This window comes from Rhinoraja longicauda, chromosome 5 (assembly GCF_053455715.1).
Source record: "Rhinoraja longicauda isolate Sanriku21f chromosome 5, sRhiLon1.1, whole genome shotgun sequence".
NCBI classification, from domain to species: Eukaryota; Metazoa; Chordata; class Chondrichthyes; order Rajiformes; family Arhynchobatidae; genus Rhinoraja; species Rhinoraja longicauda.
The window spans coordinates 9,590,740-9,618,501 of NC_135957.1; the positions used below are offsets into that span (position 1 = coordinate 9,590,740).

Consider the following 27,762-nt stretch of genomic DNA (forward strand, 5'->3'; position numbering starts at 1 on the left):
CGGTGATCACTAGTCGGCGTGGACTCGGTGGTCCAAAGGGCCTGTTTCCACGTTGTATCTCTGAACTAAATTACCCAAACTGATTGGCATCGGAGAGAATAATACAGGTTAAAATCTGAACTTCTTAAACTATTCAATTTTGGAGTAAAAATAAAGAACTACAGGAGCTGGTTAATACACAAAAGGTCTGAAGGAGGTGAAGTTATCGGGCAACCGAATTGTCCCATCAACAACTAGAGAGCAATCCTGAACAACTATCTACCTCATTGGAGACCCTCTGACTATCTTTGATCGGACTTTACAAGACGTTATCTTGCACTAAATGTTATTCACGTTATTCTATTTATCTGTACATTGTGGCCGGCTTGATTGTAATCATGTATTGTCTTTCCGCTAACTGGATTGCATGCAAAAAAGAGCTTTTCACTCGCTGAGATACTCCAGCACTTTGTGTCCTTTTCTGAGAGAATAAAGTTGGATTAGTGTAGGATTAGAGTAAATGGACGTTCGATGGGTGGTAAGGACAAAGATGTGTTTAACTCAAGCAGTTCCATGAAGATCCAGCTGCCAATGCCACGAGGAACGTTAAACCGTTTTCCACCTTTTGAATGAGTAACTTGCATGGACCACATAGACCACGGTGGCTGCAAACGCAAATACCTGCAGGGCAAAGACAGATTTCAGTGTTCACTAGACTTTACTTTAAACTTAAAATGGGCCTGCAGCGCGGAAACAGGCCCTGCAGCCGACTGAGTTCATGCTGATCAGTGATCACTGGCACACTAGTTCTATCCTTCACAGTCGGGACAATTTGCAGAAGCCAATTAACCTACAAAACTCTACGTCTTTGGAGTGCGGGAGGAAACCGGAGTACCTGGGGAAAACCACGCGGTCACAGGGAGAACGTACAAACTCCGCACGGACACCACTTTAGTGGGGATCGAACCTGGGTCCCTGGCACTGTGAGGGGGCAACTCTATTGTAGCAGTGCCCATTGTCAATGACAAATAAACTGTGTTAATTTCAATGCCAGAGGCTCAGCAGGTAAGGCAGGATGAGCTGCACATCGTGTATGTGTATGTGGCAAATATACTTGACTTGAGCTCAAGGCATGGATTGGCTTGGGGGGAGCAGGATTTTATAGGTATAACATAAAAGTGACTGAAAGAATGGGGAGGACTGGCAATTTGATGCAGCAGTGTACAGATGCTACAGACGTGATTGAGAACCAGGTGCGAGAGGAGGGCGAGTTGCCTTTAGTTGAATTTATAGATGCAGCATGGATCGATGTGGAGTCAACAACGTGGATGCGTATCTGTGCAGCTAACGGGAAAGAGTGGAGGAAAAGTCACGGTTAAAATAACAAGGCAGGGGGATGGGGCCCAATGCAAGGAGACTGAGGGCCATAAAATGAGAACATAAGCAAAAGGTAGAAGGGAGAAAAGAAAAACGAACCTGAAAGCTTTGTACCTTAATGTGAGCATTCAAAATAAGGTGGATGAATTGAATGCACAGTTAGTAGTTAAGGAATATGATATAGTTGGAATTACGGAGACATGGCTCCAGGGTGACCAAGGCTGGGAGCTAAACATGCAGGAGTATTCGATATTCAGGAAGGATAGATAGGAAGGAAGAGGAGGTGGGGTGGCATTGCTGGTTAAAGAGGAGATTAATGCAATAGCAAGGAGAGACATTAGCTTGGATGCTGTAGAATCGGTATGGGTGGAACTGCGAAATAGCCAAGGACAGAAAACGCTTGTGGGAGTTGTATACGGACCACCAAACAGCAGTAGGGAGATTGGGAATAGCAGCAAGCAGGAAATTAGGTATGCTGTAGCAGAGGTACAGTGGTTATCATGGGTGACTTTAATCTACATATAGATTGGGCCAAACAAATTGGCAAAAGTACTGAGGAGGAGGATTTCCTGGAATGTATACGGGATGGGTTTTAAACCAATATGTAGAGGAACCGACTAGAGAGCAGGCCATCCTAGACTGGGCATTGTGTAATGAGGAAAGATTAGTTGGCGATCTTGTTGTGCAAGGCCCCTTGGGCACCAGTGACCATAATATGGTGGAATTCTGCATTTGGATGGAGAGTGACACGGTTAATTCAGATACTTGGGCCCTGAACTTGAATAAAGGAGACTCTGAAGTTATGAGATGGGAATTGGCTAGGATAGACGGGCAAATTATACTTAAAGGGTTGATGGTGGAGATGCAATGGCGAAGAAATTGTTCATTCCTGTCTGGCGCAAAAATAAAACTGGGAAGGTAGTTCAACTGTGGCTAATGAGGGAAGTTAAGGATAGTTTTAAATCCAAGGAAGAAGCATATAAATTAGCCAGAAGCAGCTAACTAGAGGACTGGGAGAAATTTGGAACTCAACAGGGGAGGACAAAGGGGTTAATTAAGAGGGGGGAAAAAGATCATGAAAGAAAGCTTGCGGGAAATATAAAAACTGAATGTAAACTTTTCTATAGGTGTGTATGATGGAAAATGGTAGTGAAGACGAATGTAGGTCCCTTACAGTCAGAGACAGGTGAATTTATAATGGGGAAACAACGAAATGGCAGAACAATTAAACGAGTACTTTGGTTCTGTCTTTACTAAGGAAGACACAAACAATCTCCCGGAAATACTAGGGGACCGAGGATCTAGTGGGAGGGAGGAACTGAAGGGAATCCACATTAGTCAGAAAATGGTGTTAGGTAAACTGTTGGGACTGAAGGCAGGTAAATCCCCAGTGCCAGATGGTCTGCATCCCAGAGTACTCGAGGAGGTTGCCCAAGAAATCGTGGATGCATTGGTGGTCATTTTCCAATGTTCTCTCGACTCTGGATCAGTTCCTGTGGAGTGGAGGGTAGCCAATGTAACCCCACTTTTTCAGAAAGGAGGGAGAGAGAAAACAGGGAATTATAGACCAATTAGCCTTACATCGGTAGTGGGGAAGATGCTGGAGTCGATTATTAAAGATGTTATAGCAGCGCATTTGGAAAGCAGTGACAGGATCGGTCAAAGTCAGCATGGATTTATGAAGGGAACATCATGCTTGACTAATCTTTGGAATTTTTTGAGGATGTAACAAGTAGATTGGATATGGGCGAGCCAGTGGATGTGGTGTATCTGGACTTTCAAAAAGCCTTTGACAAGGCCCCACACAAGAGATTAGTGGGCAAATTCGAGCACATGGTATTGGGGGTAGGGTATTGACATGGATAGAGAACAGGTTGGCAGACAGGAGGCAAAGAGTAGGAATTAACGGGTCCTTTTCAGAATGGCAGGCAGTGACAAGTGGTGTGCCGCAAGGCTCGGTGCTGGGACCCGTTATTTACAATATATATTAACGATTTAGACGAGGGAATTAAATGTAACATCTCCAAGTTTGCAGATGACACAAAGCTGGGTGGCAGTGTGAGCTGCGAGGAGGATGCTGTGAGGCTGCAGGGTGACTTGGATAGGTTGGGCGAGTGGGCAGAAGCATGGCAGATGCAGTATAATGTGGATAAATGTGTGGTTATCCGCTTTGGTGGCAAGAACAGGAAGGCAGATTATTATCTGAATGGTGTCAGATTAGGAGAAGGGGAGGTACAACGGGTGTGCTTGTATATCAGTTACTGAAAGTAAGCATGCAGGTACAGCAGGCAATGAAGAAAGCTCTTGGCATGTTGGTCTTCATTGCGAGAGGATTTGAGCAGAGGAGCAAGGAGGTCGTACTGCAGTTGTACAGGGCCCTGGTTAGACCGCACCTGAAGTATTGTGGGCAATTTTTGTCGCCTAATTTGAGGAAGGACATTATTACTATTGAGGGAGCGCAGCGTAGGTTCACCAGGTTAATTCCCGGGATGACGGGACTGACGTATGATGAAAGAATGGGTCGACTGGGCTTGCATTCGCTGGAATTTAGAAGGATGAGAGGGGATCTTTTAGAAACATATAAAATTCTTAGAGAATTTGACTGGGTAGATGCAAGAAAAATGTTCCCGATATTGGGGGAGTCCAGAAACAGGGCTCCCAGTTTAAGAATAAGGGGTAGACCATTTAGAACTGAGATGAGGAAAAACTTTTTCACCCAGAAAGTTGTGAATCTGTGGAATTCTCTGCCACAGAAGGCAGTGGAGGCCAATTCACTGCATGCTTTCAAGAGAGAGTTAGATTTCGCTCTTGGGGCTAAGGGAATCATGGGATTTGGGGAAAAAGCCGGAACGGGGTACTGATTTTGGATGATCAGCCATGATCATATTGAATGGTGGTGCTGGCTTGAAGGGCTGAATGGCCTACTCCTGCACCTATTTTCTATGTTTCTATGAAACAGGCCCTTTGTCCCACCGAGACCATGCTGACCATCAATCAACCGTTCACACCAGTTCCATGTGAAAAACACTTTCTCAATCCCTACACACTTGGGGGCGATTTTACAGAGGCTGATTAACTCACCAACCCACACTTCTTTGGGATGAGGCAGGAAACTGGAACACCCGGAGAAAACCCATGCGGTCACAGGGAGAACATGCAAACTCCACATAGACAGCACCCGAGGTCAGGATCAAATCTAGCAGCTGCAGCACTGTGCCGCCTTCCTTTTGATCAGGGAGAACATCACAATAGTACTCAATGGCCAACTATAGGAAGAGATTCACCAGAATGTTGCCTGGGCTTGAGTTGCCAGGAGACTTTGGATAGGCTGGGACTTTTATCTTTGGAGCATAGGAGGAGGAATAGTAACCTTCCAGAGGTATCATCATGAGGAGCAAAGATAAAGTAAACGCCTATTGTTCACAAGTTATAGGGGTAGAATTGGGCCATTCGGCCCATCGAGTCTACTCTGCCATTCAATCATGGCTGATCTCTGCCTCCTAATGCCATTTTCCTGCCCAAAGCCCATCACACCCGTTCTAATCAAGAATTTGTCTATCTCTGCCTTAAAAATATCCACTGACTTGGCCTCCACAGCCCTCTGTGGCAGTGAGTTCAACAGATTAACTACCCTCTGACTGAAAAAAGTTCCTCCTCACTTCCTTTCTAAAACAGTGCCCTTTAATTCTGAGGCTATGATTCTCCCACATCTTTTCTGCATCCACTCTATCTATGCCTTTCGTTATCCTGTAAGTTTCAATGAGGCCCCCCCCTTCAACCATCTCCAGCGAATATAGGCCCAGTGCTGTCAAACGCTCATCTTATGCTAAGCCACTCATTCCTGGAATCATTCTTGTAAACCTCCCCTGGACCCGCTCCAGAGCCAGCACATCCTTCCTGAGATATGGCAGTATTTTAGTTAATAGCAAGCTTACTTACCGAGGCAGCAATGTCAATTCTGTAGAATTTGTTTTGGAGACTCTGTTCACGTACAGTGGTGTTCGCCTGCAGAACTGCGGCACTGAAATATAGAACGGCTGAAATCCCATGGTAGGTGGCATCCTGTGGAAAGAAATTATGAAAGGTTTTGAATCTTTCAAAAAAACTCCTAATATAAATCTTCTAACAAAAGAAGCAAAGTGCTGAGGTAACGGGTCAGGTAGCATCTCTGGAGAACGTGGGCGTGTGACATTTCGGGTCGGGACCCTTCTTCAGCAGGGCCGTCTTAACGCATGGGCCTGATGGGCACTTGCCCGGGGGCCCACGAGCATAGGGGCCCCATGCTGATCTGTGTATGTTAAGTGACTTGCAATAAATAAATACTACTTTAAAAATGTAGGTTCAATAAGTGCTTTTTTCGCAACATTTTCGGTCACTAAGTGCTTCTCACAGCGATCTGTAAATGCTTTTCGCAACAATGTAGCACCCTAAGTCCATCGCTAAGTGCTTTTCGGTAAGTGCTTTTCGCCGGCACGACAGGGGGGGGGGCTGGTAGGGAAAGGGGGGTGGGGGAGAGTAACGGTAGGGGCCCCAGTACACTGCTTTGCCCGGGGGCCCATAATGCTGTAAAAACGGCCCTGTTCTTCAGGTTCAGGTCTGAAGAAGGATCTCGACCTGAAATGTTGCCCATCCATGCACTCTCGACGTGCTGCCTGACCTGCTGAACTACGCCAACACTTTGTGTCTTTTTTTGGTGAACCAGCATCTGCAGGTCTTTGCATCTCAGTTTTACTTCTCCATTGCAAAATCACCTCAAGGTATGCCTCCTTGAAGAAGTTAGATGCACAGAGTCTCTTGCCCAGGGTAGATGAATCAAGGACCAGAGGACATAGGTTTAAAGTGAAAGGGAAAAGATTCAATAGGAATCTGAGGGGTACCTTTTTCACACAACGGGTGGTGGATGTATGGAACAAGCTGCCAGAGGAGGAAGTTGAGGAAGGGGCTATCCCAAATTTTAAGAAACATACAGGTACATGGAAAAGACAGGTGTGAAGGGATATGGACCAAATGCGGGCAGGTGGGACTAGTGTAGCTGGGACATGTTGGCCGGTGTGGGCAAATTGGGTCGAAGGGCCTGTTTACACATTGTATCACTCTATGACTCTCAAAGGATCTTCTCTGTGAAGGGTCCTGACCCAAAGCGTCATCTATCCATGTTCTGCAGAGATGCTGTCTGCCCCGCTGAGTTTACTCCAGCACTTTGTGTCTTTTTTGTTTGTAAACCAGCATCTGCAGTTCCCTTGTTTCTCCATAAATCTCCCAATACCTGGGAAAGGATTAGGCTTACTAGAGATCATCATTCAGGCAGCAACCCAGACCCACCTGTTCCCACGGATACACACCTGATGTTAGAAGGTTGTTTCAATCAGAGATACTTTAGAGACACAGTGTGGAATCTGGCCCTTCGGCCAACCACATCCTGTGCTGTTCCGTACAGAGTTTATACGTTCTCCCCGTGACCGTGTGAGTTTTCTCTGGGTGCTCCCAAAGATATGCGGTTTTGTAGGTTAATTGGCTTCTGTAAATTGTGAGTTGTCCCTTGCGTGTCGGATAGTGTTGGTGTGCAAGGTGATCACCGGTCTGCGCGGACTCGGTGCGCAGAAGGGCCTGTTTCCCCACTGTATCTCTAAAGTCTAAAGATTTCTGACTATTAAGGGAATTAATGGAAATGCGTGTCGTGCTGGAAAGTGGATCAGAGGTGGGAGATTAGCTATGATTCTGATGCATGATGGAATAATCTCAAAGTGCTAAATGACCCATTTCTTCTACTCTTAGGGGAAAGACCCAGGGAACAACTTTTTCATTCAGAGGGTAGGGCAATGGTTGTGTAGAACGAGCTGCCAGAGGAAGTAGTAGAGGTGGGTGCAATTGCAATATTTAAAAGACTTTACTGAAGTACTTGGATTGGAAAGGTTTGGAGGGATTTGGGCCAAACATGAGCAACTTGGTTGGCATGGAGATATTGGGCTTTGTATCTGTGCTGTGGAACAGTTCAGCACAGGAACGGGCCACAACGTTTGTGGCGAACATGATGCCTACTCTTGATCCTCCCGTGCATTCGCCCTTCCTATCCCGCTCAAGATCTTACACACCACCACAAGATCGCCCCTTAGCCTCCTGTACTCCAAGGAATAGCATTCTAGCCCTTAGTTCATAAATACATAAGTCGTAGGAGCAGAATTAGGCCATTCGGCACATTGAGTCTTCTCTACCATTCAATTATGATTGATCTATCTTTCCCTCTCAACCCCATTCTCCTGCCTTCTCCCCATAACCCCTGACACCTGTGTTAATCAAAAATCTGTCAATCTCCGCCTTAAAAATCTCCATTGACTTGGCCTCCACAGCCGTCTGTGGCAATGAAATTGTTTCAGAATTCCACCAAACCCTTTTCTGAACATTCCAACATCTCAACCATGTTCTACCATTTAACAACACTACTATCTTGTACCTCTTTGTCCCACTAATTAGTATTTAAGCATCCTCATCCCTATAATTTCAGTATATCTGCTGAGCATCTGTTTTAAGAGTCAAGAGTGAGTTATTGTCAAAATGTGTAGGAAGAGGACCGCTGACAACCCAGCGGTATGAATATTGATTTCTCTCATTTCAACTAAACCTTGCATTCCCTCTCTCTCTCTCTCTCTGTTCCTTCCCCACCCTAGTCATCCTGCTAGTTTCAATGTTTGTTTCCCTTCGTTATCACCTCCTCCACAACCAACAATGGAGGCTTCTTGGCCATCGGTGCCGGCTCTTTTGTACCTTTTCATACCACTAATTTCCCTCTCCCCTGACTCTCAGTCTGAAGAAGGGTCTCGACCCGAAACGTCACAATTCCTTTTCTCCAGAGATGCTGCCTGACCCGCTGAGTTACTCCAGCACTTCGTGTCTATCTTGGTGAGTAATTGTCATATGTACCAACAACGTAATAATGAAATTCTTACTTGCATCAGCTTTACATGCTTGAAGAATACAATACATATATATAATCAATAAAAATTCAAGAAATTAATAATCTCAGTTCTAGTGCAAAACGTGCAAGTCCTACTGTTAACAAAGACAGTCCATAGTTTGTTCCTGAGGTCAGCATTGTGTAGTATTTAAGAGCCTGATGGTTGTTGGGAAGAAACAGTTCTTGACCCTGATGGTCATAGTTTTCAGACTCCTTTACCTTCTTCCCGTTGGTAAGCATCCAATATTCTATGACTGCCATAGGTTTCCGTTCGTTTTCTTTATCCAAGTCTCGATGTCCCTTGAGATGCAGGACTCCCTGGACTTGTTGCCTTGCCTTGTCCCTTGTAAGAATACGTGGCCCTAATCTCTCGCTATTTTATATTTGAACGCCTCCCTCTTGACCTACCTGCAAGTGGATGCTCTCGACCCACTTTTGTCAAACATTTAGACTTTAGACTTTACAGTTACGGCCTGGAAAGAGGCCGACCATCGATCACCCCATATACTAGCATTATCCGACACACCGGGAACAATTTACAAATTTTGCCAAAGCCAATTAACCTACAAACCTGCACATCTTTGGAGTGTGGGAGGAAACTGAAGCACCTGTGAAAAACCCAGCTGGTCACAGGGATAACATGCAAACTCTATGCAGACAGCATCCGTAGTCAGGATCAAACCCAGGTCTCTGGCGCTGTAAGGCAGCAAGTCTACCGCTGCGCCACCGTGCCACCCAAGTGAATGTTGAATTTGGCTTTCAAACAATTCAAGAGGTTAATATGAAGTCCATCCTTGTCCTTAAAACTTCTAGAGTGAAAATTCCTATCACTAACACTCAAGACCACTTGCCTCGTTACTATCCCATGTTGGGCTGGTAGGGTCATCTGCGATGTATTTCCAAAACAATGCAGTGTGTAACTTGGAGAGGGACGTAGAAGGCGCTGGTCTTCCCTGGAGCGCAAGAAACTGAAGAGTGACCGTACACAAACTCATGAGGGGCATGGATGAGAGGAAAAGTCACAATCTTTTCCCTCGCGTAGGGAAATCAAAAACTAAAGAGCATGGGTTTAAGGTTAGAGGGGAATGATTTAAAAAGGGACCTGAGGAGCAATTTTTTCACACAGAGGGTGATGCATTCAAGATGACATGTTGTGTAATTTAGAGAGGGACTTATATGGTGCTGATGATCCCTCCAAATTCTTGTGAGAGGCCTGGATAGGGTGGATGTGGAGAGGATATTTCCACCAGTGGGAGAGTCTAGGACCAGAGGCCACAGCCTCAGAATAAAAGAACATTCCTAAAGGAATTTCTTTAGTCAGAGAGTGGCGACTGTGGAACTCTTTGCCACAGAAGACTGTGGGGGCAGTCAATGGATATTTTTAAGGCAGAGAATGGCAGGTTCCTGATTAGTACAGGAGTCAGGGGTTATGGGGGGAAGGCAAGAGAATGGGGATGAGAGGGAAAGATAAATCAGCCATGATTGAATGGTTGTGGACTCGATGGGCCGAATGGCCTAATTCTGCTCCTGTAACTTGTGAACATGAACTTCCACCATGGTGGACCTGGTCTCAGATCAGCCCCTGTGATTCCAAGGCCAGGCTTCACACTTGCTTTCACGCTTTCTGTAAATGATCGACTTCCTCAGCCGTGCAGTAAAGTCCCGAGGTGCTTAAAACAAGAACAAAATGATCGCCGGCTCTTACCAAGAAACACCATGCCGTCGAGTTCCGGGGCCATCCAATGAAGTAGCAAATCATCAGCAGCAGCGTCAACGTGAACAGGAGGATAGAGACGAATATCACCCAGCCCAGGCTGTCTTCATCATGGACCTCAGTGGAAGCCACAAGAATCCACACCAGCCCACCAAAGACCTGTCAGAAGGGAAAGAAATTCCATTGACATCAGCAGTTACTATAACATGGACTTTTCTTTTCAAGATTCAAGGTGCTGCACAGTGGCGCAGCGGTAGAATTGCTGCCTCTCAGCGCCAGTGACCCGGGTTCGATCCTGACCTTGGGTGATGTCTGCACGGAGTTTGTTTGTATGTTCTCCCTGTGACCATGTGGGTTTTCCCCTGGTGCTCCCACACTCAAAAGATGTACAGGTTTGTAGACTAATTGGCTTTAGTAAAATTGTAAATTGTCCCTAGTATGTTCCTTGGATTTTATTCCTTGGAGCGCAGGATGCTGAGGGACGATCTTATAGAGGTGTACAAAACCATGAAAGGGATAGATAGGGTAAATGCACAGAGTCTTTTATTCAGAGTAGGGGAATCAAGAACCATAGGACATAGGTTTAAGGTGATGGGGAAAGATTTAATAGGAACCTGAGGAGCAGCTTTTTCATTCAGAGGGTAATGGGTGTATGGAATGAGCTGCCAGAGGAGGTACAGTAATTGAGGCAGGTACTATAACAGCATTTAAAATACATTTGGACAGGTACATGGATAGGAAAGATTTAGAAGGATATGAGCCAATCGTAGGCAGGTGGGATTAGCGTTGGTGGGACTTTTTTGTCGGCATGGGTAAATTGGGTCAAAGGGTCTTTTTCCATCCTGTATAACTCCATGCCCCTCCATTTCTATGTGCCTATCCAAAAACCTTCCAAACGCCACTGTCGTATCTGCTTCCACCACCATCCTTGGCATCATGTTCCAGGCACTCACCACTCTATGAAAAAATACTTGCCCGGACATGTCTTTTGAGGCTTCCCCCTCTGACCTTAAATCTATGCCATCTAATCAAAAATGCAACTCCCCCTTTTCTCTTACCTCCATTTTGATCCCGCCTGTGGCATTGTGTGGCTGTGGTTGTATGACTCTATGACTCTTAAGAACTCTATGATGGCCTTACACAACTTCCACCAATGTGTTCCACTGTGCCACGAGTCATAACATTGCCGCAAGTGGGAAGTCGAGATAAATATTCAGAGATTAGAATTCATCGGGGCGAGATGCATAGAAGTATTGGACCACGGGAGATGGAGCAGGCCAATCGGCCCTTCAAGCCGATTCCACCATTCCACATTTGTAACAAGGCTGCCAGCATAATCAAGGATGAGTCGCAGCCTGGTCACTCCCTCTTCTCCCCTCTCCCATCGGGCAAAAGGTACAGCAGTATGAAAACGCACATCTCCAGATTCAGGGACAGTCTCTTCCCAGCTGTTATCAGGCAACTGAACCATCCTATCACCAACTAGAGAGCAGTCCTGAACCATCCTATCACCAACACGAGAGCAGTCCTGAACCATCCTATCACCAACTAGAGAGCAGTCCTGAATCACTAACTACCTCATTGGAGACCCTCGGACTATCTTTGATCGGACTCTATCTGGCACTAAACGTTATTCACGTTATTCCCTTTACGGTGTATCTGTACACTGTGAATGGCTGTATTGTAATCATGTATAGTCTTTTCGCTGACTGGTTAGCATGCAACAAAAGTTTACACTGTACCTTGGTGCACGTCACAATAAATTAAACTAAAGTAATGACAAAAGTAATGAAATATGAGCAGGATTTGAGATTTTGGATCAATGATGGCGAAAGAGTACTCAAACAGTAGAATTTTAATATAATTTATTTTTCATTTTGCTCATGTTTCCTTATAACATTTGATCATGGTAAATCATCTGTTTCAATACCCTGTCTCTGCTTTCTCCTATAGTTTAATTCAGCATTAAGAAATCAATTTTCTTATATTACCACAGAATTAGCCGGAAGGGCTTGGCTTTTTTTTTGCTGACTTGCATGATTACATAATATTGAGCCATTTGATTTAGAATTTTATTTTTTACTACATTAGACAATAGACAATAGGTGCAGGAGTAGGCCATTCAGCCCTTCGAGCCAGCACCGCCATTCAATGCGATCATGGCTGATCACTCTCAATCAGTACCCCGTTCCTGCCTTCTCCCCATACCCCCTTGCAGCAATATTGAAAATGCTGCAATGCTAATTCAACTTTGTCATTTGACCTGTTACACTACAATGCTGAGAACTATATTCTGCACTCGTTATCTTCCCTTTTGTTCTACCTATTGTACTTGAGTTTAATTTAATTATGTTCACGTATAGTATTATCAGAAAATAGACAATAGACAAATAGCTGGAGTAACTCAATGGGTCAGGCAGCATCTCTGGAGAAAAAGACTGAAGAACGGTCCCGTTCCGAAACGCGATCTATCCTTTTTCTCCAGAGATGTTGCCTGACCCGCTGAGTTACTCCAGCACTTTGTGAATATCTTTGGTATAAACCAGCATCTGCAATTCTTTGTTTCTATGTACAATATTATCTGATCCATTTGGATAGCATGCAAAATAAAGCTTTTCACTGCACCTCGATACATGTGACAATAAAAAACCTAAACTATACGTGGAAGTAAAAGCAATTCATAAACAACAAATCATTTCCACAATATATATGTAAGACAGACCAAGATCTGTCACTATTTCTTGATGAATGAAGCTTTTTATACTCACAAGCTCGGGTAACATAAGAAGGTCTGGGAAGCTGGTTAGTAATCTTGACCCCGAAGGAAGAATTGAATCTGATGGAGTTTCAACATTGCTCGCCTCAGTGGATGCCATGGTATTTTATCCCCCAAAGGACACTGGAATAAAGCCTTGTGCCTTTGCTATCGTCCGCAACAGTCGGCAACCATAGAACTGAGGAATGATCCGTACACCTGGATTTCGCCTCTCCCAAACTTTTTGCCTGAAAAACTGGTTTGGTCACTTGTGTGTGACACTCCCCCAAAATGCCATTCATTCACTTGGGATTGTACTTTCGGTGACTAGTTGTAAAATCACCGCAGATCACTTGGAGTTAAACACCAAAACCTCGGCTGTAATTGTTGGATGATAAGACCCATCCACCGATGCACAATTTGGAAGCGGGAGAGATCACTCTGCGTGTCGGCAGCTGACCTCTACCCCTGCCGTTTGTTCCTTTAAATTTATTGCAACGTGAAGCCCCAGATTGAATTTTGTTCACAGCCCGCTCCCACCCAGAAATCTACACCACCCTGAGCACATTTATCAGCCAAGAACCGGTTCGACAAAACAAGCAAGAGATTGATGCTCACTATTCAAGGATTAGATTTCGCCACATTTGTAGCATTGCATTTTCAACTTGCAGTCTGGAGCTTTGAGCAGAAATCATCTGTTTAGAAATGTTATCTAGTTATCTAGCCACCTTTAGCAATTAGGTGACATTTCAGACTGAAACTTCTTCAGACTTCGGTCTCCGTTACTCCAACACTTTGTGTCTTTTTTTGGAAACCAGCATCTGCAGTTTCTTAGTTTTATTATTGTCATGTGTACTGAAGTACAGTGAAACACATTTTTGTTGTGTGCTAACCAGTCAGCAAAAAGACCATACATGATTACTTTCAAGAAATCCGCACTGTACAGATAAAAGATAAAGGGAATAATGTTTAGTGCTCGATAAAGTCCAGTAAAACCTGATTAAAGATATGGAGGAAGGAACTGCACATGCTGGTTTACACCAAAGACAGACACAAATGCTGGAGTAACTCAGTGGGTCAAGCAGCATCTCTGGAGAAAAGGAATAGGTGACATTTCGGGTCGAGACTCTTCTTCAGAATGAGAGTCAGGGAAACTAGAGGTACGAAAATGTGCAGGACAAATCAGAGCAGGCACCGATGGCCAAGGATTCCACGATGGTCCTTTATTGACTGGAGGAGGTGATAATGAAGGAATACAAACAGCGAAACTAGTAGGAAGACTAGGGTTGGGGAAGGTTCAGAGGGAAAGCAAGGGTTACTTGAAATTAGAGAAATCAATATTCATACTGCTTGTTTGTAAGCAAACCACGAAGTCCTGTTCCTCCGATTTGTGTGCGGCCTCACGCTGGTAGTGGAGGAGGCCCTGGACAGAAAGATCATTGTGGGAATGGGAAGTTAAAATGTTTGGCATCCAAAGACACTGGCAGTCCTTCCATGTGAGGCAGAGGTTCACTTGCACCTCCTCCAACTTCATCTACTGTGTCCGCTGTTCCAGGTGGGGTCTCCTGTATATCAGCGAGACCAAGCGCAGACTCGGCGATCGTTACGTTGAACATCTCCGCTCAGTCCGCCTAGACCCACGTGATCTCCCGGTTGCCAAACATTTTAATTCCCCTTCCCATTCCACGCTGTCCTTTCTGGCTTGAGCAATTCCATTCAACGATACTTTATTGTCACAGGGACCGAGGGACAATGAAATTATTTGTTTATGCACACAATGCCCAAAGTACGCAAAGAGTCGTCATGTTTCTGGCGCCGACAAAGTTACAAAAGTGCTCATTAGAGTTATGTTGGTCCCTCTTTCTCTCAGCGCCACCGCCTATCCGCGGCCCGTCCTTGGCACGGCCGGCATGTCCAAGCTTGCACGGCTCCAAGGCGCTCTCCGGCAGCAGTTTGCCTGATATCCTGGGCTACCAGAACAAGAAACCCATGCAGACACGGGAAGAATGCACAAAATCCGTGTAAACAGCACCCGTAGTCGGGATTGAACCCGGGTCTCTGGCACTGTGAGGCAGCGACTCTAACACTGCGTCATCGTGCCACCCCAGATGACAATAGACAATAGGTGCAGGAGGAGGCCATTCAGCCCTTCGAGCCATACACTAACACTATCCTACACATACCAGGAACAATTTACAATTATACCAAGTCAATTAAACGACAAACCTGTACATCTTTGGAGTGTGGGAGCAAACCGGAGCACACAGAGAAAATCTGCGCAGGTCATGGGGAGAACGTACAAACTCTGTACAGACAGCACCCGTATTCAGGATCAAACCCAGGTCTCTGGCGCTGTAAGGCAGCACCGAGCGCGATCGTGCCGCCTCATTTACAGGATCCATAAGTGTTGATTTCTGCCTTCACAGGGAGAAGAACTCTCAGGCCACTAAAGTATTTCTCACCAGTGATCTCTGCGGTCAGAGGTTCCTGTGTTATCTGGTGGAGTCTCGTCATCAGCTGAGGTGAGTGTGTTTCCTGATGAGCTGGTCAAAAAATGCAATGAAACTTCTGTCCGATTTTAAAATAATTTAGACAATAGACAATAGGTGCAGGAGGAGGCCATTCAGCCCTTCAAGCCAGCACCGCCATTCAATGTGATCATGGCTGATCATTCTCAATCAGTACCCCGTTCCTGCCTTCTCCCCATACCCCCTGACTCCGCTATCCTTAAGAGCTCTATCCAGCTCTCTCTTGATGGTTGGACAAAAGCTAGAGATGGAAAATTGTGTACATTGTGAAGCCTGAGGAAGGAATATAAGTGGAAGGGGAGGGGGAAAGGGGAGAAAGGGGTGTGAATCGAGGTGGGGAAGGGGGGAGGGGGGAAGGAAGGAAGGGGAAAAAACCAAAAAGAGTGTCCAGACAAGTAAGTCACTCGTGTCTTGTGTATACGGTGGCACGGTGGCAGAGTTGCTGCCTTACAGCGAATGCAGCGCCGGAGGCCTGGGTTGAATCCCGGCTATGAGTGCCGTCTGTACGGAGTTTGTACGTTCTTCCCGTGACCTGTGTGGGTTTTCTCCGAGATCTTCGGTTTCTTCCCACACTCCAAAGACATACAGGTTTGTAGGTTAATTGGCTTGGTAAATGTAAAAATTGTCCCTGGTGGGCGTAGGATAGTGTTAATGTGCGGGGATCGCTGGTCAGCGTGGACCCGGTGGGCCGAAGGGTCTGTTTCCGCGCTGTATCTGTAAATTCTTTACATTCGTGTAAACATCCTCTGGACCCTCTCCAGAGCCAGGACATCTTTCCTCAGATATGGTGCCCATCCAGAGTTGTCCCACCAGAGGCTAGAACACCCTTGACCACTGCTACACATCAATAAAAAACATTGCAACAGTCGATGTAAGGAAAAACCAGCCTTGAAAACACTTCTAAATGCTCCTTATAAACATTAAATGTCTTGAAATTACACGGTATAGCTCACTGCTCTCTATTGATCTGTGTAAACAAACCTCCCTTTATATTAACAGTGTTCAGATAACATAGTGGAATGTGTGTCTTTGGAATGTGTGAGGAAACCTGAACACCCAGAGGGAACCACGTGGTCACAGGGAGAAAGTGTAGACTCCAAACAGAGGTTATGGTTGAATCTGGGTAACTGTAGCCTTGAGGCAGCAGCTCTACTTGCTTTGTGCCGGCACAGTGGCGCAGCAGTAGAGTTGCTGCCTCACAGCGCCAGAGACCCGGGTTTGATCCTGACTACGAGTGCTATCTGTACGGTGTTCGTACGTTCTCCCCGTGGGATTTCTCCAGGTGCTCTGGTATCCTCCCACATTCCAAAGACATACATGTTCGTAGGTTAATAGGCTTGGTAAAATTGTAAATTGTCCCTAGTGTGTGTTGGATAGTGTTAGTGTGTGGGGATCGCTGGACAGCGCGGACTCGGTGGGCCTGTTTTCGTGCTGTATCTCTAAACTAAACTAATCTACAAAACAGTACTGGCCCTGCCTGCATCCTTCTCCCTTTATTTTTCCTGCTGCCTCGACTGTCTCTTGGGATGTACACAAAATGCTGAAGTAACTCAGCAGGTCAGGCAGCATCTCAGGAGAGAAGGGACCTGCTGAATTACTCCAGCATTTTGTGAATAAAATACCTTCGATTTGTACCAGCATCTGCAGTTATTTTCTCATTGAGATGTACATCTATGTTAGCTGCTGCTCTCTGATATCTCAGCCCAGGACACCTGTCTTATTGTCCTGTCTACAGACTTGTGCTTTCTAACATTGTAGAACCAATGCACAGAAAAATAACTTAATGAATAGGAAAGGTCTCGAGTGACGTAATGACAAGGAACTGAAGATGCTGGTTTATACCAAAGAAAGACAGAAAATGTTAGAGTAACTCAGCGAGTCAGGCAGGCAACCCTGGAGAACGTGGATAGGCTGTTTCGGGTCTGAACCTTTCTTCAGAAATATTGCCTATCTATATTCTCAAGGGATGCTGCCTGACCCGCTGAGTTACTCTAGCTTAAATCAGTGTAAGGCAGGGAGGGAAGGAGGACGGAGAGTGGGAGGGAAGGAGAAGGGGGAGAGCGAGGTTGGAAGAGGGGGAGGTTGAAGGAGGGAAACAAGGAAAGGGAGAGGGAAAGGAAGGGAAGGACAGAATGGGAGGGAGGGAAGGATAGGGGGGGGGGGAGGAGGGGAGAGAGAGGAAGGGGAGGGAGATGGGGTGAGATTGGGAGGGAAGAGAGAGGGAGTGAGAGGGGGAAGAGAGGTTGAGAGAAGGAGTGAGGGAGAGAGGAGGGAGGGAGGGAGAGAGGAGAGAGAAAGAGGGAGGGAGGGAGAAAGAGAGCGAGGTTGAGAGGTGGGGGAGAAAGAAAGAGGGGGAGAGAGAGAGGAGAAGGAGAGAGGGCAAGAGGGAGGGAGAGAGACTGAGGTTGAGAGGTGTGGGTGAGAGAAGGGAAGGGGAGAAAGAAAAAGGGGGAGAAAGAGAAAAAGGGAGAAAGAGAAAGGGAAAGAGAAAGGAAGAGAGAAAGGGAAAGAAAGAGAGGGAAGGAAAGGGGAAAGGGGAAAATAGGGAGGGAGGGAGGGATGGAGAGGTAGGGCTGTGTGCATCCATCTTCCTGACTACTCAATGTTAGTGTAAGAAAATAACTGCAGATGCTGGTACAAATCGAAGGTATTTTATTCACAAAATGCTGGAGTAACTCAGCAGGTCAGGCAGCATCTCTGGAGAGAAGGAATGGGTGACGTTTCAGGTCAGGTCCCTGAAGAAGGGTCTCGACCCGAAACGTCACCCATTCCTTCTCTCCTGAGATGCTGCCTGACCCGCTGAGTTACTCAATGTCAGTGGATAGAGCAGCCTGCACTCCCTCCTCCCGCCGGGCGGGGGCACTCCCGAGGACCCGCAGTGCGCCTGCGCCCGCGCCCGCGGCGAATGCCGGGATAGCAAGATGGCGGCGCCCAGGGGAGGCGGCGGCGGCGGCGGCGGCGGCGACGCGGAGGCTCCGTGAAGCCGGGAGGCAGCGGCGGACCCGGACATACAAACACTCACACACACACACACACACGCCCCGGACCAACAAGCACTGACGACCGGCCCGGGGACGGACCCGCGGCGGCAAACACTCTCCCCGGCGGCGGCGGCGGCGGGAATCCAGACTCCCCGGGGAACGGCACCGCCGGCCGGCCAAACGGGCGGGGGAGACATCATCGGCTGCGGGAGCCTCAACTTGTTGTTTTAACAGGTCGGATCGGCCTCTTCATTCAAGAATGCATTCAAGAGAGAGCTGGATAGAGCTCTTAAGGATAGCGGAGTCGGGGGGTATGGGGAGAAGGCAGGAACGGGGTACTGATTGAGAATGATCAGCCATGATCACATTGAATGGCGGTGCGTACAGGCTCGAAGGGCCGAATGGCCTCCTCCTGCACCTATTGTCTATTGTTTGTCCTTTTGGCTCAGAGGGAGGTGGTGGGAACCTGACCTCAGACTGAACCTCCCCGACCCCCGCCGCCTGGCCTAGAAAAGCCACAGCAACTCCCCGACCCCCTCAAAACCACCCACCATGTTGTCCCCCCCCCACAAGGAGGGAGATGTGGGAGGGGGGGGGGGGCGAGGACACACCCACACCCTGAAACCTACCCAGTCTCTGCGGGACTTTCACCTTCTCCCCGCAAGCTCTCCCCGTCCCAGACCTCAAGCATCACCTGTTAATCCTAACTCCCACCAAAAAAAACAATCTTCACCGGGTTCTGCCCGAAATGCACCTTCACAACAACGCCTCCACTCCCATCAGCAGATCCCCACACAATCCACCACACAATCCACATTGGCCCGTTCTTGCATGTTCTACCTTATCCCACTTACTCATCCACCTCCTACACACTGGGGGCAACTTACAGAGGGTCAATTAAACTACAAACCCACATGCCTTTGGGATGTGCAAGGAAACCAGAGTACCCGGAGTTTTGTGTCAGTTTACGAAATGTGTAAGAAGGAACTGCAGATGCTGGTTTACATCTTGCATATGGACTCAGTGGGCTGTTCTGTTCTGTCCATTCTGTGCTAACGGATGGTTGGTGCTTATGTATGGGGAGAGTCTTGCTTAGCTCTAGTTTAGTTTAAAGATACAGCGTGGAAATAAGCTCTTCGACCCACCGAGTCTGCGCCGATCAGCACCATCCTACAAACACCAGGGTCAATTAAAATTTTTACCTAAGCCAATTAACGTACAATTTTACAATGAAAGGGCCAGATCTAATAGGAACCTGAGGGGCAACGTTTTCACACAGAGGGTAGTGGGTGTATGGAACGATGTGCTGGAGGCGGTAGTTAAGGCAGGGACTATAACAGCATTTAAATGACATTTGGACAGGTACATGGATACGATGGGTTCAATGATACTTTATTGTCACGTGTACCATTTTGCAAACAACTCGGGAAAATCGTAGGCAGTAAACAAGTGTCACCATGTGTCCAGTTCACCGAACAGTCCTGTCGTCTGCCTGGTGATGGACGTGGACGTCCTGCCCACCGGGTCTCCCCATTGTTCCCGACGACCCTCCTGTGCTCTCGAAACCCCCCCCCAACTGCGCTCTCGACGGCCCCCTGCCCAGTCCATGGCCCCCCTGCACTCTCGACGGCTCCCCTTATGGGTCTCCTCGCTTCCTGGCGGTGCGGGTACTGTTGGAGCCCATGGCTCGGGCACCGATTCGGTGTTCGTGGCAGGCGAGCCGGGCCTAACGGCGGGTCAGCTGCAAGCGAGACCTCGGTCCGAGGGATATGGGGCAAACATGGACAAAGGGGACCAGCTTGAATGGGGCGTCTTGTTGTGCATGGACGAGTTGGGCTGAGGGACCTCCTTCCAGTCTACGAACTGTTTGTAGTATTGACTGTGTGTTACTTTTACGCTTGACGATTTGATCCGGGGCAAATGTGTGATCTGAGCCGGGGTGACGGGGCATGCTTTGGGATTTGTAAATGTCTGTTTTTCTCTGCGCAGAAATAATGCTGATATCTGGAACCCATGTCGAACGTCTATGAAGAGAGGGTAACGATGATCGCAGCAGGGGAAATGCAGGACTTTGTTCCGTTTGGCCGTGACCACTGCAGGCGCCACCCTAATGCCACAAACCTGCAGCTGCGGCAGCTGCAGCCTGCCTCAGAGCTGTGGTCGTCCGACGGAGATGCGGGGCTGGTGGGCTCGCTGAGGGAGGTTACAATCCACGAGAAACAAAAGGTACGGGACTTTCTTGATGAAATTACTGCTTGGCTTTCAGCTGAACAAGGGGGCCTTGATACATGTGTACAGAGCTTTGTTGAAACCACCGAAGATACAAAATGCTGGAATAACTTAGCGGGACAGGCAGCATCTCTGGAGAGAAGGAATGGGTGACGTTTCGGGTCGCGATCCTTCCGACCACGTTTGGAACATTTTGTGAGGTGTCTATATTTGCCTTCCAGCTGCTACAGTGTGCATTTGCAAAATTGACTCCAGGATGAAAGGTTTATCCCTTGAGATTTATCCGTTTGAGTCTATGTCAGCTCACAGAGCAACTCCATTTTCCCTGTGTAGAAACAAGGAACTGCAGGGTGGCGCAGCGGTAAAGTTGCTGCCGTACAGCGCCGGAGACCCAGGTTCGATCTTGATTATGGGTGCTATTTGCACGTTCTCCATTTGACCGTGTGAGTTTCTCCGGTTTCCTTCCACACTCCAAGGACGTGCAGGTTTGTAGGTTAAATGGTTTTGGTAAAATTGTAAACGGGCCCCAGTGTGCAGGGTCGTGCTGGTGTACGGGATAATCGCTGATCAGCCCACTCTATGTGCTGAAGAGCCTGTTTCCACGCATAATCTCAAAACTCTAAAGGAATTTTGATTATAAAATACCATTGAGTCGTTGTTATAGCACAATGTCACAGCTTTAAGGTGAGAGGGGCAATATTTAAAGGAGACGTGCAGGGTGACGTTTTTATACAGAGCATGGTGGGTGCTTGGAACGTACTGTGGGGGATGGGGTTTGAGGCAGACACGATAGTGGCATTTAAGAGGGCTTTTGATGGGCAAAAGGTCACAGAGTGCTGGAGTAACTCAGCGGGTCTGACCGCATGTCTGGAGAACATGGATAGGTGACGTTTTGAGTTGAAACTACGCATATAGATTTGGAGGGAATATAGATAATGCGCAGGTAGATAAGAGATGGTCTGATCATCATGATTGGTACAGACATTGTGGGCTGAAGGGCCTGTTCTTGTGTTGTGTTTCATGTTCTATGTTTTATGTTCTATGTCAATAGTAGTGATCAATTGTCATTTGTACTGAAACGGAACAATTAATTTCAGTACTCAATAGATAACATTATAAACAATCAACAACGTTCAATGAATAAAATACCCCAACGTTAGTGCAAAAACAAAGTCCCTGGTGCAACATAGACAGTTTGAAGTTTAGTTGGTGTTTGTAGTGTTCAATAGCTTAATGGATGTTGGGAAAAAGTTGCTCTTGATTCTGGAGATCAAGGTTCTTCCTGATGGCAGGAGTGAAATGAGAGCGTGGCCAGAGTGGTGTGGGTCTGTGATGAAGCTGGCTGCCTTTTTGAGGCAGCACCTTGCATGGATCCCTTTGATGGTGGGGAGATCGGTACCCCGTGATGGACTAGTGTTCACCACTTTTATAATTTTCTTTATCCCTGGGCATTCGAGTTACCGAACCAGGCCGTGATGCGACCTGTCAACATGCTCTCTGCCACACCCCTGTAGAAGTTCAAGAGAGTATTCGTTAAAACGCGCTTGTTGTAGATCTACCTATTGAGGAGAAAGACCATCCCAAAAAGAATTGCGTGTTTGTAGATTAATTGGTCTTATGGGTGGCACAGTGGCGCAGCGGTACGGTTGCTGCCTTGCAGCGCCAGAGACCCGGGTTTGACCCCGACTACCAGTGCTGTCAGTGCAGAGTTTGTACGTTCTCCCCGTGACCTGCGTGTGTTTTCTCCAGGATCTCCGGTTACACTCCAAAACCTTACAGGTTTGTAGGCTAATTGGCTTGGTGTAAATTGTAAATTGTCCCTGGTGTGTGTAGGATAGTGTTAGTGTGCGGGGATCTCTGGTTGACAGGGACTCGGTGGGTTGAATCAAATATCATTCTGGTTCCAAAAGAAAGACAATATTGGGAATACTCAGAAGATCCGGCACCGTATGTGGAGAGAGTAAAAGAGCTAACATTTCAGATTGGTAACCTTTTATTAGAAAGATCACTGACTTGAAAAGTTATCAGCATTTTACTTCAGATTTTCTTCATCATCGTTTTTTTATTATCAAGTCATAAGGAACAGTAGAATTAGGCCATTCGGCCCATCAAGTCTACTCCACCTTTCAATCATGGCTGGTCTATCTCTCCCTCCCAACCCTAGTATGCTTTTTATTTAGATCTATACTCTGCCTCCTCCAAGGTTAAAATGTCTTCATTATGGTATGGGTCACAGAGCAACAGACTTTTGTTTACTTTATTATTGTCACGTACCAAGGTACAGTGAAAAGCTTTTTTGTTGCATGCTGTTCAGTCAGTGGAAAGACAATAGAAAATTACAATCAAGTTGTCCACAGCGTACAGATACAGGATAAAGGGAATAACATTTAGTGCAAGGTAAAGTCCGATTAAAGATTGTCCAAAGGTCTCCAGTGAGGTTGATGGTTGGTGCAATCCAGTCAAAGAAAAGACAATACATGAATACAATCAAGCTGTCCACAGTGCACAGATAAAAGGTACTGTAGTGGGTGCGGTCGCCACAGAAATCAGGCCGGACGCCAGGTAAGTAGTAGCAATACTTTATTCCGCAACGAACACATACACCGCACTAAAACTCGTGAGTCGACACACCCAAAACCCTTTATAGCCCCAGACCACCTGACCCAAGGGAACTGACCCAGGAAGTGACCTAATCCCCCCCGTCCACTGAGTGCCGAGTGGAATGACCAAGGGAGTGGCCTATCCCCTGGGCGCCGCCACAGTACGACATTTAGTGCAAGATAAAGTCTAAATACTTCTACACCTATTCCATTTTAGTGATGCATTTGCACATTCCTGTCCTTAAGGTATGGTATTTTGCTGGATAAATCGACCAAACCATCAGAAAAATCGGTAGAAAATCTTCAAACAAATGTTTAAAAAAAGACACGAAATGCTGGAGTAACTCAGCAGGTCAGGCAGCATCTCTGGGGACAAGGATAGGTGGTGTTTTGGGTCTGGAACCTTCTTCAGACTCTTGCTGATGTATCATGTTTATGTAGTGTTACCTTCCACGCCCTCAAGGTCGACTGCAGGAGGCAACCCCCGGGGAACAAGGGCTGAAGAGGGCCTTGCAAGGAGAGGGACGAACATGATGTTTAGATACCATAGCACAGCCTGGTTCCCCACGGCTCTGCCCTTGCTCCTTCTCCTCCTTGTCCTTATCTTTCAGCCGCCGCAGACAACAGATAATCCTCCGACATTTTCACCACCTCCAACGGGATCCCAGGATCCCACCACTAATCTCATCTTCCCATCTTCACCCCTTTCAGCCTTCCACAGAGACCGTTCCCTCCTCAGCTCCCTGGTTAACTTGTCCCTTTCCACCCAGACCACTCCCTCCCCAGGTACTTTCCCCTGCAACCACAGGAGATGCAACAACTGTCCCTTTCCCTCCTCCCTCCACTCTGTCCAGGGACCGCAACAGTCCTTTCAGGTTAGGCAGAGGTTCACTTGCAACCTTATCTACTGTATCCATTGTTCAAGGTCTAGACTCTTGTACATCGGTGAGACCAAATGTAAACTGGGCGATCGTTTCGCTGAACACCTTTGCTCAGTCCGTTTGAAACTACCTGATCTTCTGGTTGCCAAACACTTTAATTCCCCTTCCCACTCCCACGCTGACCTTTCTGTTCTTTTCCCTGACCCTGAGTCTGAAGGAGGGCCTCGACCCAAAACGTCATCTATTCCTTTTCTCCAGAGGTGCTGTCTGACCCGCTGAGGTACGCCAGCTTTTTTTGTCCATCTTTAATTAAAATAAACATTGGAGGTTGTAAACTAAGCTGAGGGCAATAAAACTGATCAGGGAGTCGTGGCTGGGATAGAGGCAATGGGAATGTAAAATGGTGCCAAAATGGCACCTCGTGCATATAGACTCAGTGGGCTGTTCTGTACATTCTGTCCTAACCGGGGGATTGTGCTTATGCATGGCGATAGGCTTGCTGATCTTAGGTATTTATTCACAAAATACTGGAGTAACTCAGCAGGTCAGGCAGCATCTCAGGAGAGAAGGAATGGGCGACGTTTCGGGTCCCGAAACATCGCCCATTCCTTCTCTCCTGAGATGCTGCCTGACCTGCTGAGTTACTCCAGCATTTTGTGAATAAATACCTTCGATTTGTACCAGCATCTGCAGTTATTTTCTTGCGTCTTGCTGATTTTATATGCAAAATAAGTATTTTACTGCACCTTGGTACATGTGATAATAAAGAAACCATTGATCTAAGTTTAGCCTACTTTTGGACGCTCATTTCAATTTTAGAAAGTATTTTGAAGTGGAATTGAAAACATCTGTACAATCAAATGACTTAATGCAATTACCATCCTGGAAAAGTCACAGTGTGGTACAAGACAATCTGCCTTCAATCGTTCGATGGTTTATTTATTATCAAATCTCCGCGCAGTTCTCGGTTCGCCTGTTTCTTTAGGGTGTGATAACCAATGGTGATGTAACTTGTTGCAGGAGAGCTGGCACCTGAGGAAAGGCTGTTGTGAAATTGGCGAAGAGCTGGATTACGATGAAGAGCTTTATGTGGCTGGAAACATGGTCATCTGGAGCCGAGGAAGTAAGAGTCACGCCTCGTCAGTTTACAAAGCCTTTACAGTGGATAGCCAAGTCCTGCAGGTTAGGTGGAAATTTACATTTACTGTGTTTGCTTTTTAATACGTTTTGATTTCATCAGAATTGATCTGTGTAGGAGGGACTTCATTCTACCCCCCCCCCCCCCCCCCGAGTCCATCCTTGTTCTCTCGGTGGCGAATCCACGGCAGGCTCCTCTTTGTTCCTGTCGGCGCTTCCTCGACCGACTGATGGCATTCACAAAACCCCTCCTCGTCAACATTCGTGGGTGACAGCTCACCAACGTCCCTCCAATTTCACCGACGCCCCTCCACTGGCATCGACATTCCCCCTCGCTCGCTGCTGGCCCTCCTCTCTCACCCACCTCCCTCCTCTCACCCACCTCCCTCCACTCACCCACCTCCCTCCACTCACCCACCTCCCTCCACTCACCCACCTCCTTCCACTCTCACCCACCTCCCTCCTCTCACCCACCTCCCTCCTCTCACCCACCTCCCTCCTCTCACCCACCTCCCTCCTCATTCACCCACCTCCCTCCTCATTCACCCACCTCCCTCCTCTCACCCATCTCCCTCCTCTCACCCACCTCCCTCCTCTCACGCACCTCCCTCCACTCACCCACCTCCCTCCACCCTCACCCACCTCCCTCCTCTCACCCACCTCCCTCCACTCACCCACCTCCCTCCTCTTACCCACCTCCCTCCTCTCACCCACCTCCCTCCTCTCACCCACCTCCCTCCTCTCACCCACCTCCCTCCACTCACCCACCTCCCTCCTCTCACCCACCTCCCTCCTCTCACCCACCTCCTTCCATTCTCACCCACCTCCCTCCACTCTCACCCACCTCCCTCCAATCTCACCGACATTCCCCCTCACTCACCGACATCTCTCTTCGCTCAACGTCCTCCTTCCTTGCTCGACCTCCAGGCCTGTCTTTGCTCCCTGCTCGAGGCGGCCGGGGGCCGAGTCTGGTGTTGATCTGGTGCTGGCAGCCGGGTCCGCTCCAGCGCCGCTGCATAGTGCTCGTTGGGAGCTCCCTTAACCTGTACCTTGATTCTGGCTTTTACAAACGGCTCAGTTGCCCTCTTAATTATGGCTCAGATACAAACAGACACAAAATAAAACACCTCGTAGAGCAGTGGTGAGTTTTACGAACAAGTTGGCTTATTCAAGGCCTTACTGGGAAACACCTTGAGAGAACCCAAAGTGTTTCAAAGATTCACAGCACCCATAGCATTTTTATATTTTCACCACACAATGGTTACATGTGGATTCTACATTTTTGAAATAATTCATCATTGGTCAATGTCTCTGTAACCTTTCATCTTTGTCTTCCCCCGGAGTTATCTTTAACCTCATGTTCTGTTATTTAGAAAACCAATCTCCCATTTGTCCAACAAATAGGCGCAATAAAAGTCACTACTCCCTGATCAGTTTTATTGACCATCGACCACCCGTTCACACTAGTTCCTTGTAATCCCACTTTCTCATCCACTCCCTACACACTAGGGGCAATTTACAGACGGCCAATTACTCAACAAACCTGCACGTCTTTGGGATGTGGGAGGAAACCGGAGCACCCGGAGGAAACCCACGCGGTCACAGGGAGAACGCTCAGTCTCCACACACCGACAGCACCCGCAGTCAGGATTGAACCTGGGTCTCTGATATAGTGAGGCAGCAGCTTTGCCAAATGTTCTACTGTGCAGCCATTTTGTAGAAATGTTCATTTTAAACTTAGGCAGGCTGCGTGATTTCTGAGCTGGTCCAGTGCATTTGAATAATTGAGCTGTTTTTTTTTTAACCAATCCGCAAAACTGAAAATAAAGCATAAAAGCAATTTATTCACAAAATGCTGGAGTAACTCAGCAGGTCAGGCAGCATCTCGGGAGAGAAGGAATGGGTGACCTGCTGAGTTACTCCAGCATTTTGTGAATAAATCGATTTGTACCAGCATCTGCAGTTATTTTCTTATTTTCTTATAAGCATAAAAGCAAGTTAATTAACAGGTTTCTCTTGGCCTTGATTTCAGGCACTCTGGTGCAACTTCAGCATTCCACAGGACAAGACTGAATGTGCAGAAGGTAAATGCCCGCACTTATTGACGATAGATGAAACATTTAGTTTTGATTTTGAATTCAAGGATTAAAGAATCCAATCATCGTGGTCCATGTGGCGACCAATGACATAGGTAGAGCGCGGAAAGATGTCCTGCACAGGGAATTTGAACAGCTAGGCACTAAATCGAAAAGTAGAACCAAAAAGGTAATGACCTCTGGATTGCTACCTGAGCTGCGCGTGCAAATTAGCATAGGGTCGAGAAGATTAGAGATGAACGCGTGGCTCAAAGACTGATGTGGAAGAAGTGGGTTTGAAGTTGTGGGACATTGGCAACAGTGTTGGGGAAGGAGGGAGCTGTTCCCACGGGATGGACTCCACTTGAACCCTGTTGGGACCAGAGTCAATAGACAATAGACAATAGGTGCAGAAGTAGGCCATTCAGCCCTTCGAGCCAGCACCGCCATTCAATGCGATCATGGCTGATCACTCTCAATCAGTACCCCATTCCTGCCTTCTCCCCATACCCCCTCACTCCGCTATCCTTAAGAGCTCTATCCAGCTCTCTCTT

The 27,762-nt window shown here is 47.2% G+C and overlaps 2 protein-coding genes across 4 annotated transcripts in view; one reads left to right on the top strand and one right to left on the bottom strand.

The window, feature by feature from the left end:
* anapc1 (anaphase promoting complex subunit 1) overlaps window positions 1-27,762 on the top strand; it is a 132,238-nt gene that overhangs the window by 11,275 nt on the left and 93,201 nt on the right. For 2 of the 3 annotated variants that reach the window (XM_078398894.1, XM_078398896.1), the window contains exons 1-4: window positions 18,228-18,520; window positions 20,276-20,512; window positions 25,017-25,178; window positions 27,166-27,217. In XM_078398894.1, the coding sequence (XP_078255020.1) occupies window positions 20,300-20,512; window positions 25,017-25,178; window positions 27,166-27,217 (427 nt within the window). In that variant the 5' untranslated portion in view covers window positions 18,228-18,520; window positions 20,276-20,299. Of the gene's footprint in view, window positions 1-15,203; window positions 15,300-18,227; window positions 18,521-20,275; window positions 20,513-25,016; window positions 25,179-27,165; window positions 27,218-27,762 lie in introns of those variants that run through there. The other variant, XM_078398895.1, reaches the window with a different exon arrangement.
* On the bottom strand, window positions 586-12,898 carry LOC144593871 (myelin and lymphocyte protein-like). Its single transcript, XM_078399995.1, has 4 exons — window positions 12,791-12,898; window positions 10,014-10,181; window positions 5,296-5,418; window positions 586-660 (listed from the first exon to the last, which is right to left on the bottom strand). Exons 1-4 carry the CDS (start codon window positions 12,896-12,898, stop codon window positions 586-588), a joined length of 474 nt encoding a protein of 157 aa, XP_078256121.1.

Bases quoted from the DNA above. Each gene is read 5' to 3' on its own strand.
- LOC144593871 (XM_078399995.1), bottom strand. From the start codon at position 12,898: ATGGCATCCACTGAGGCGAGCAATGTTGAAACTCCATCAGATTCAATT. The intron at 10,182-12,790 runs GTGAGTATAAAA...CCCTTCTGACAG, and splicing joins TTCTTATGTTACCCGAGCTT to GTCTTTGGTGGGCTGGTGTG. The intron at 5,419-10,013 runs GTAAGAGCCGGC...TTCTTTCCACAG, and splicing joins CGACGGCATGGTGTTTCTTG to GATGCCACCTACCATGGGAT.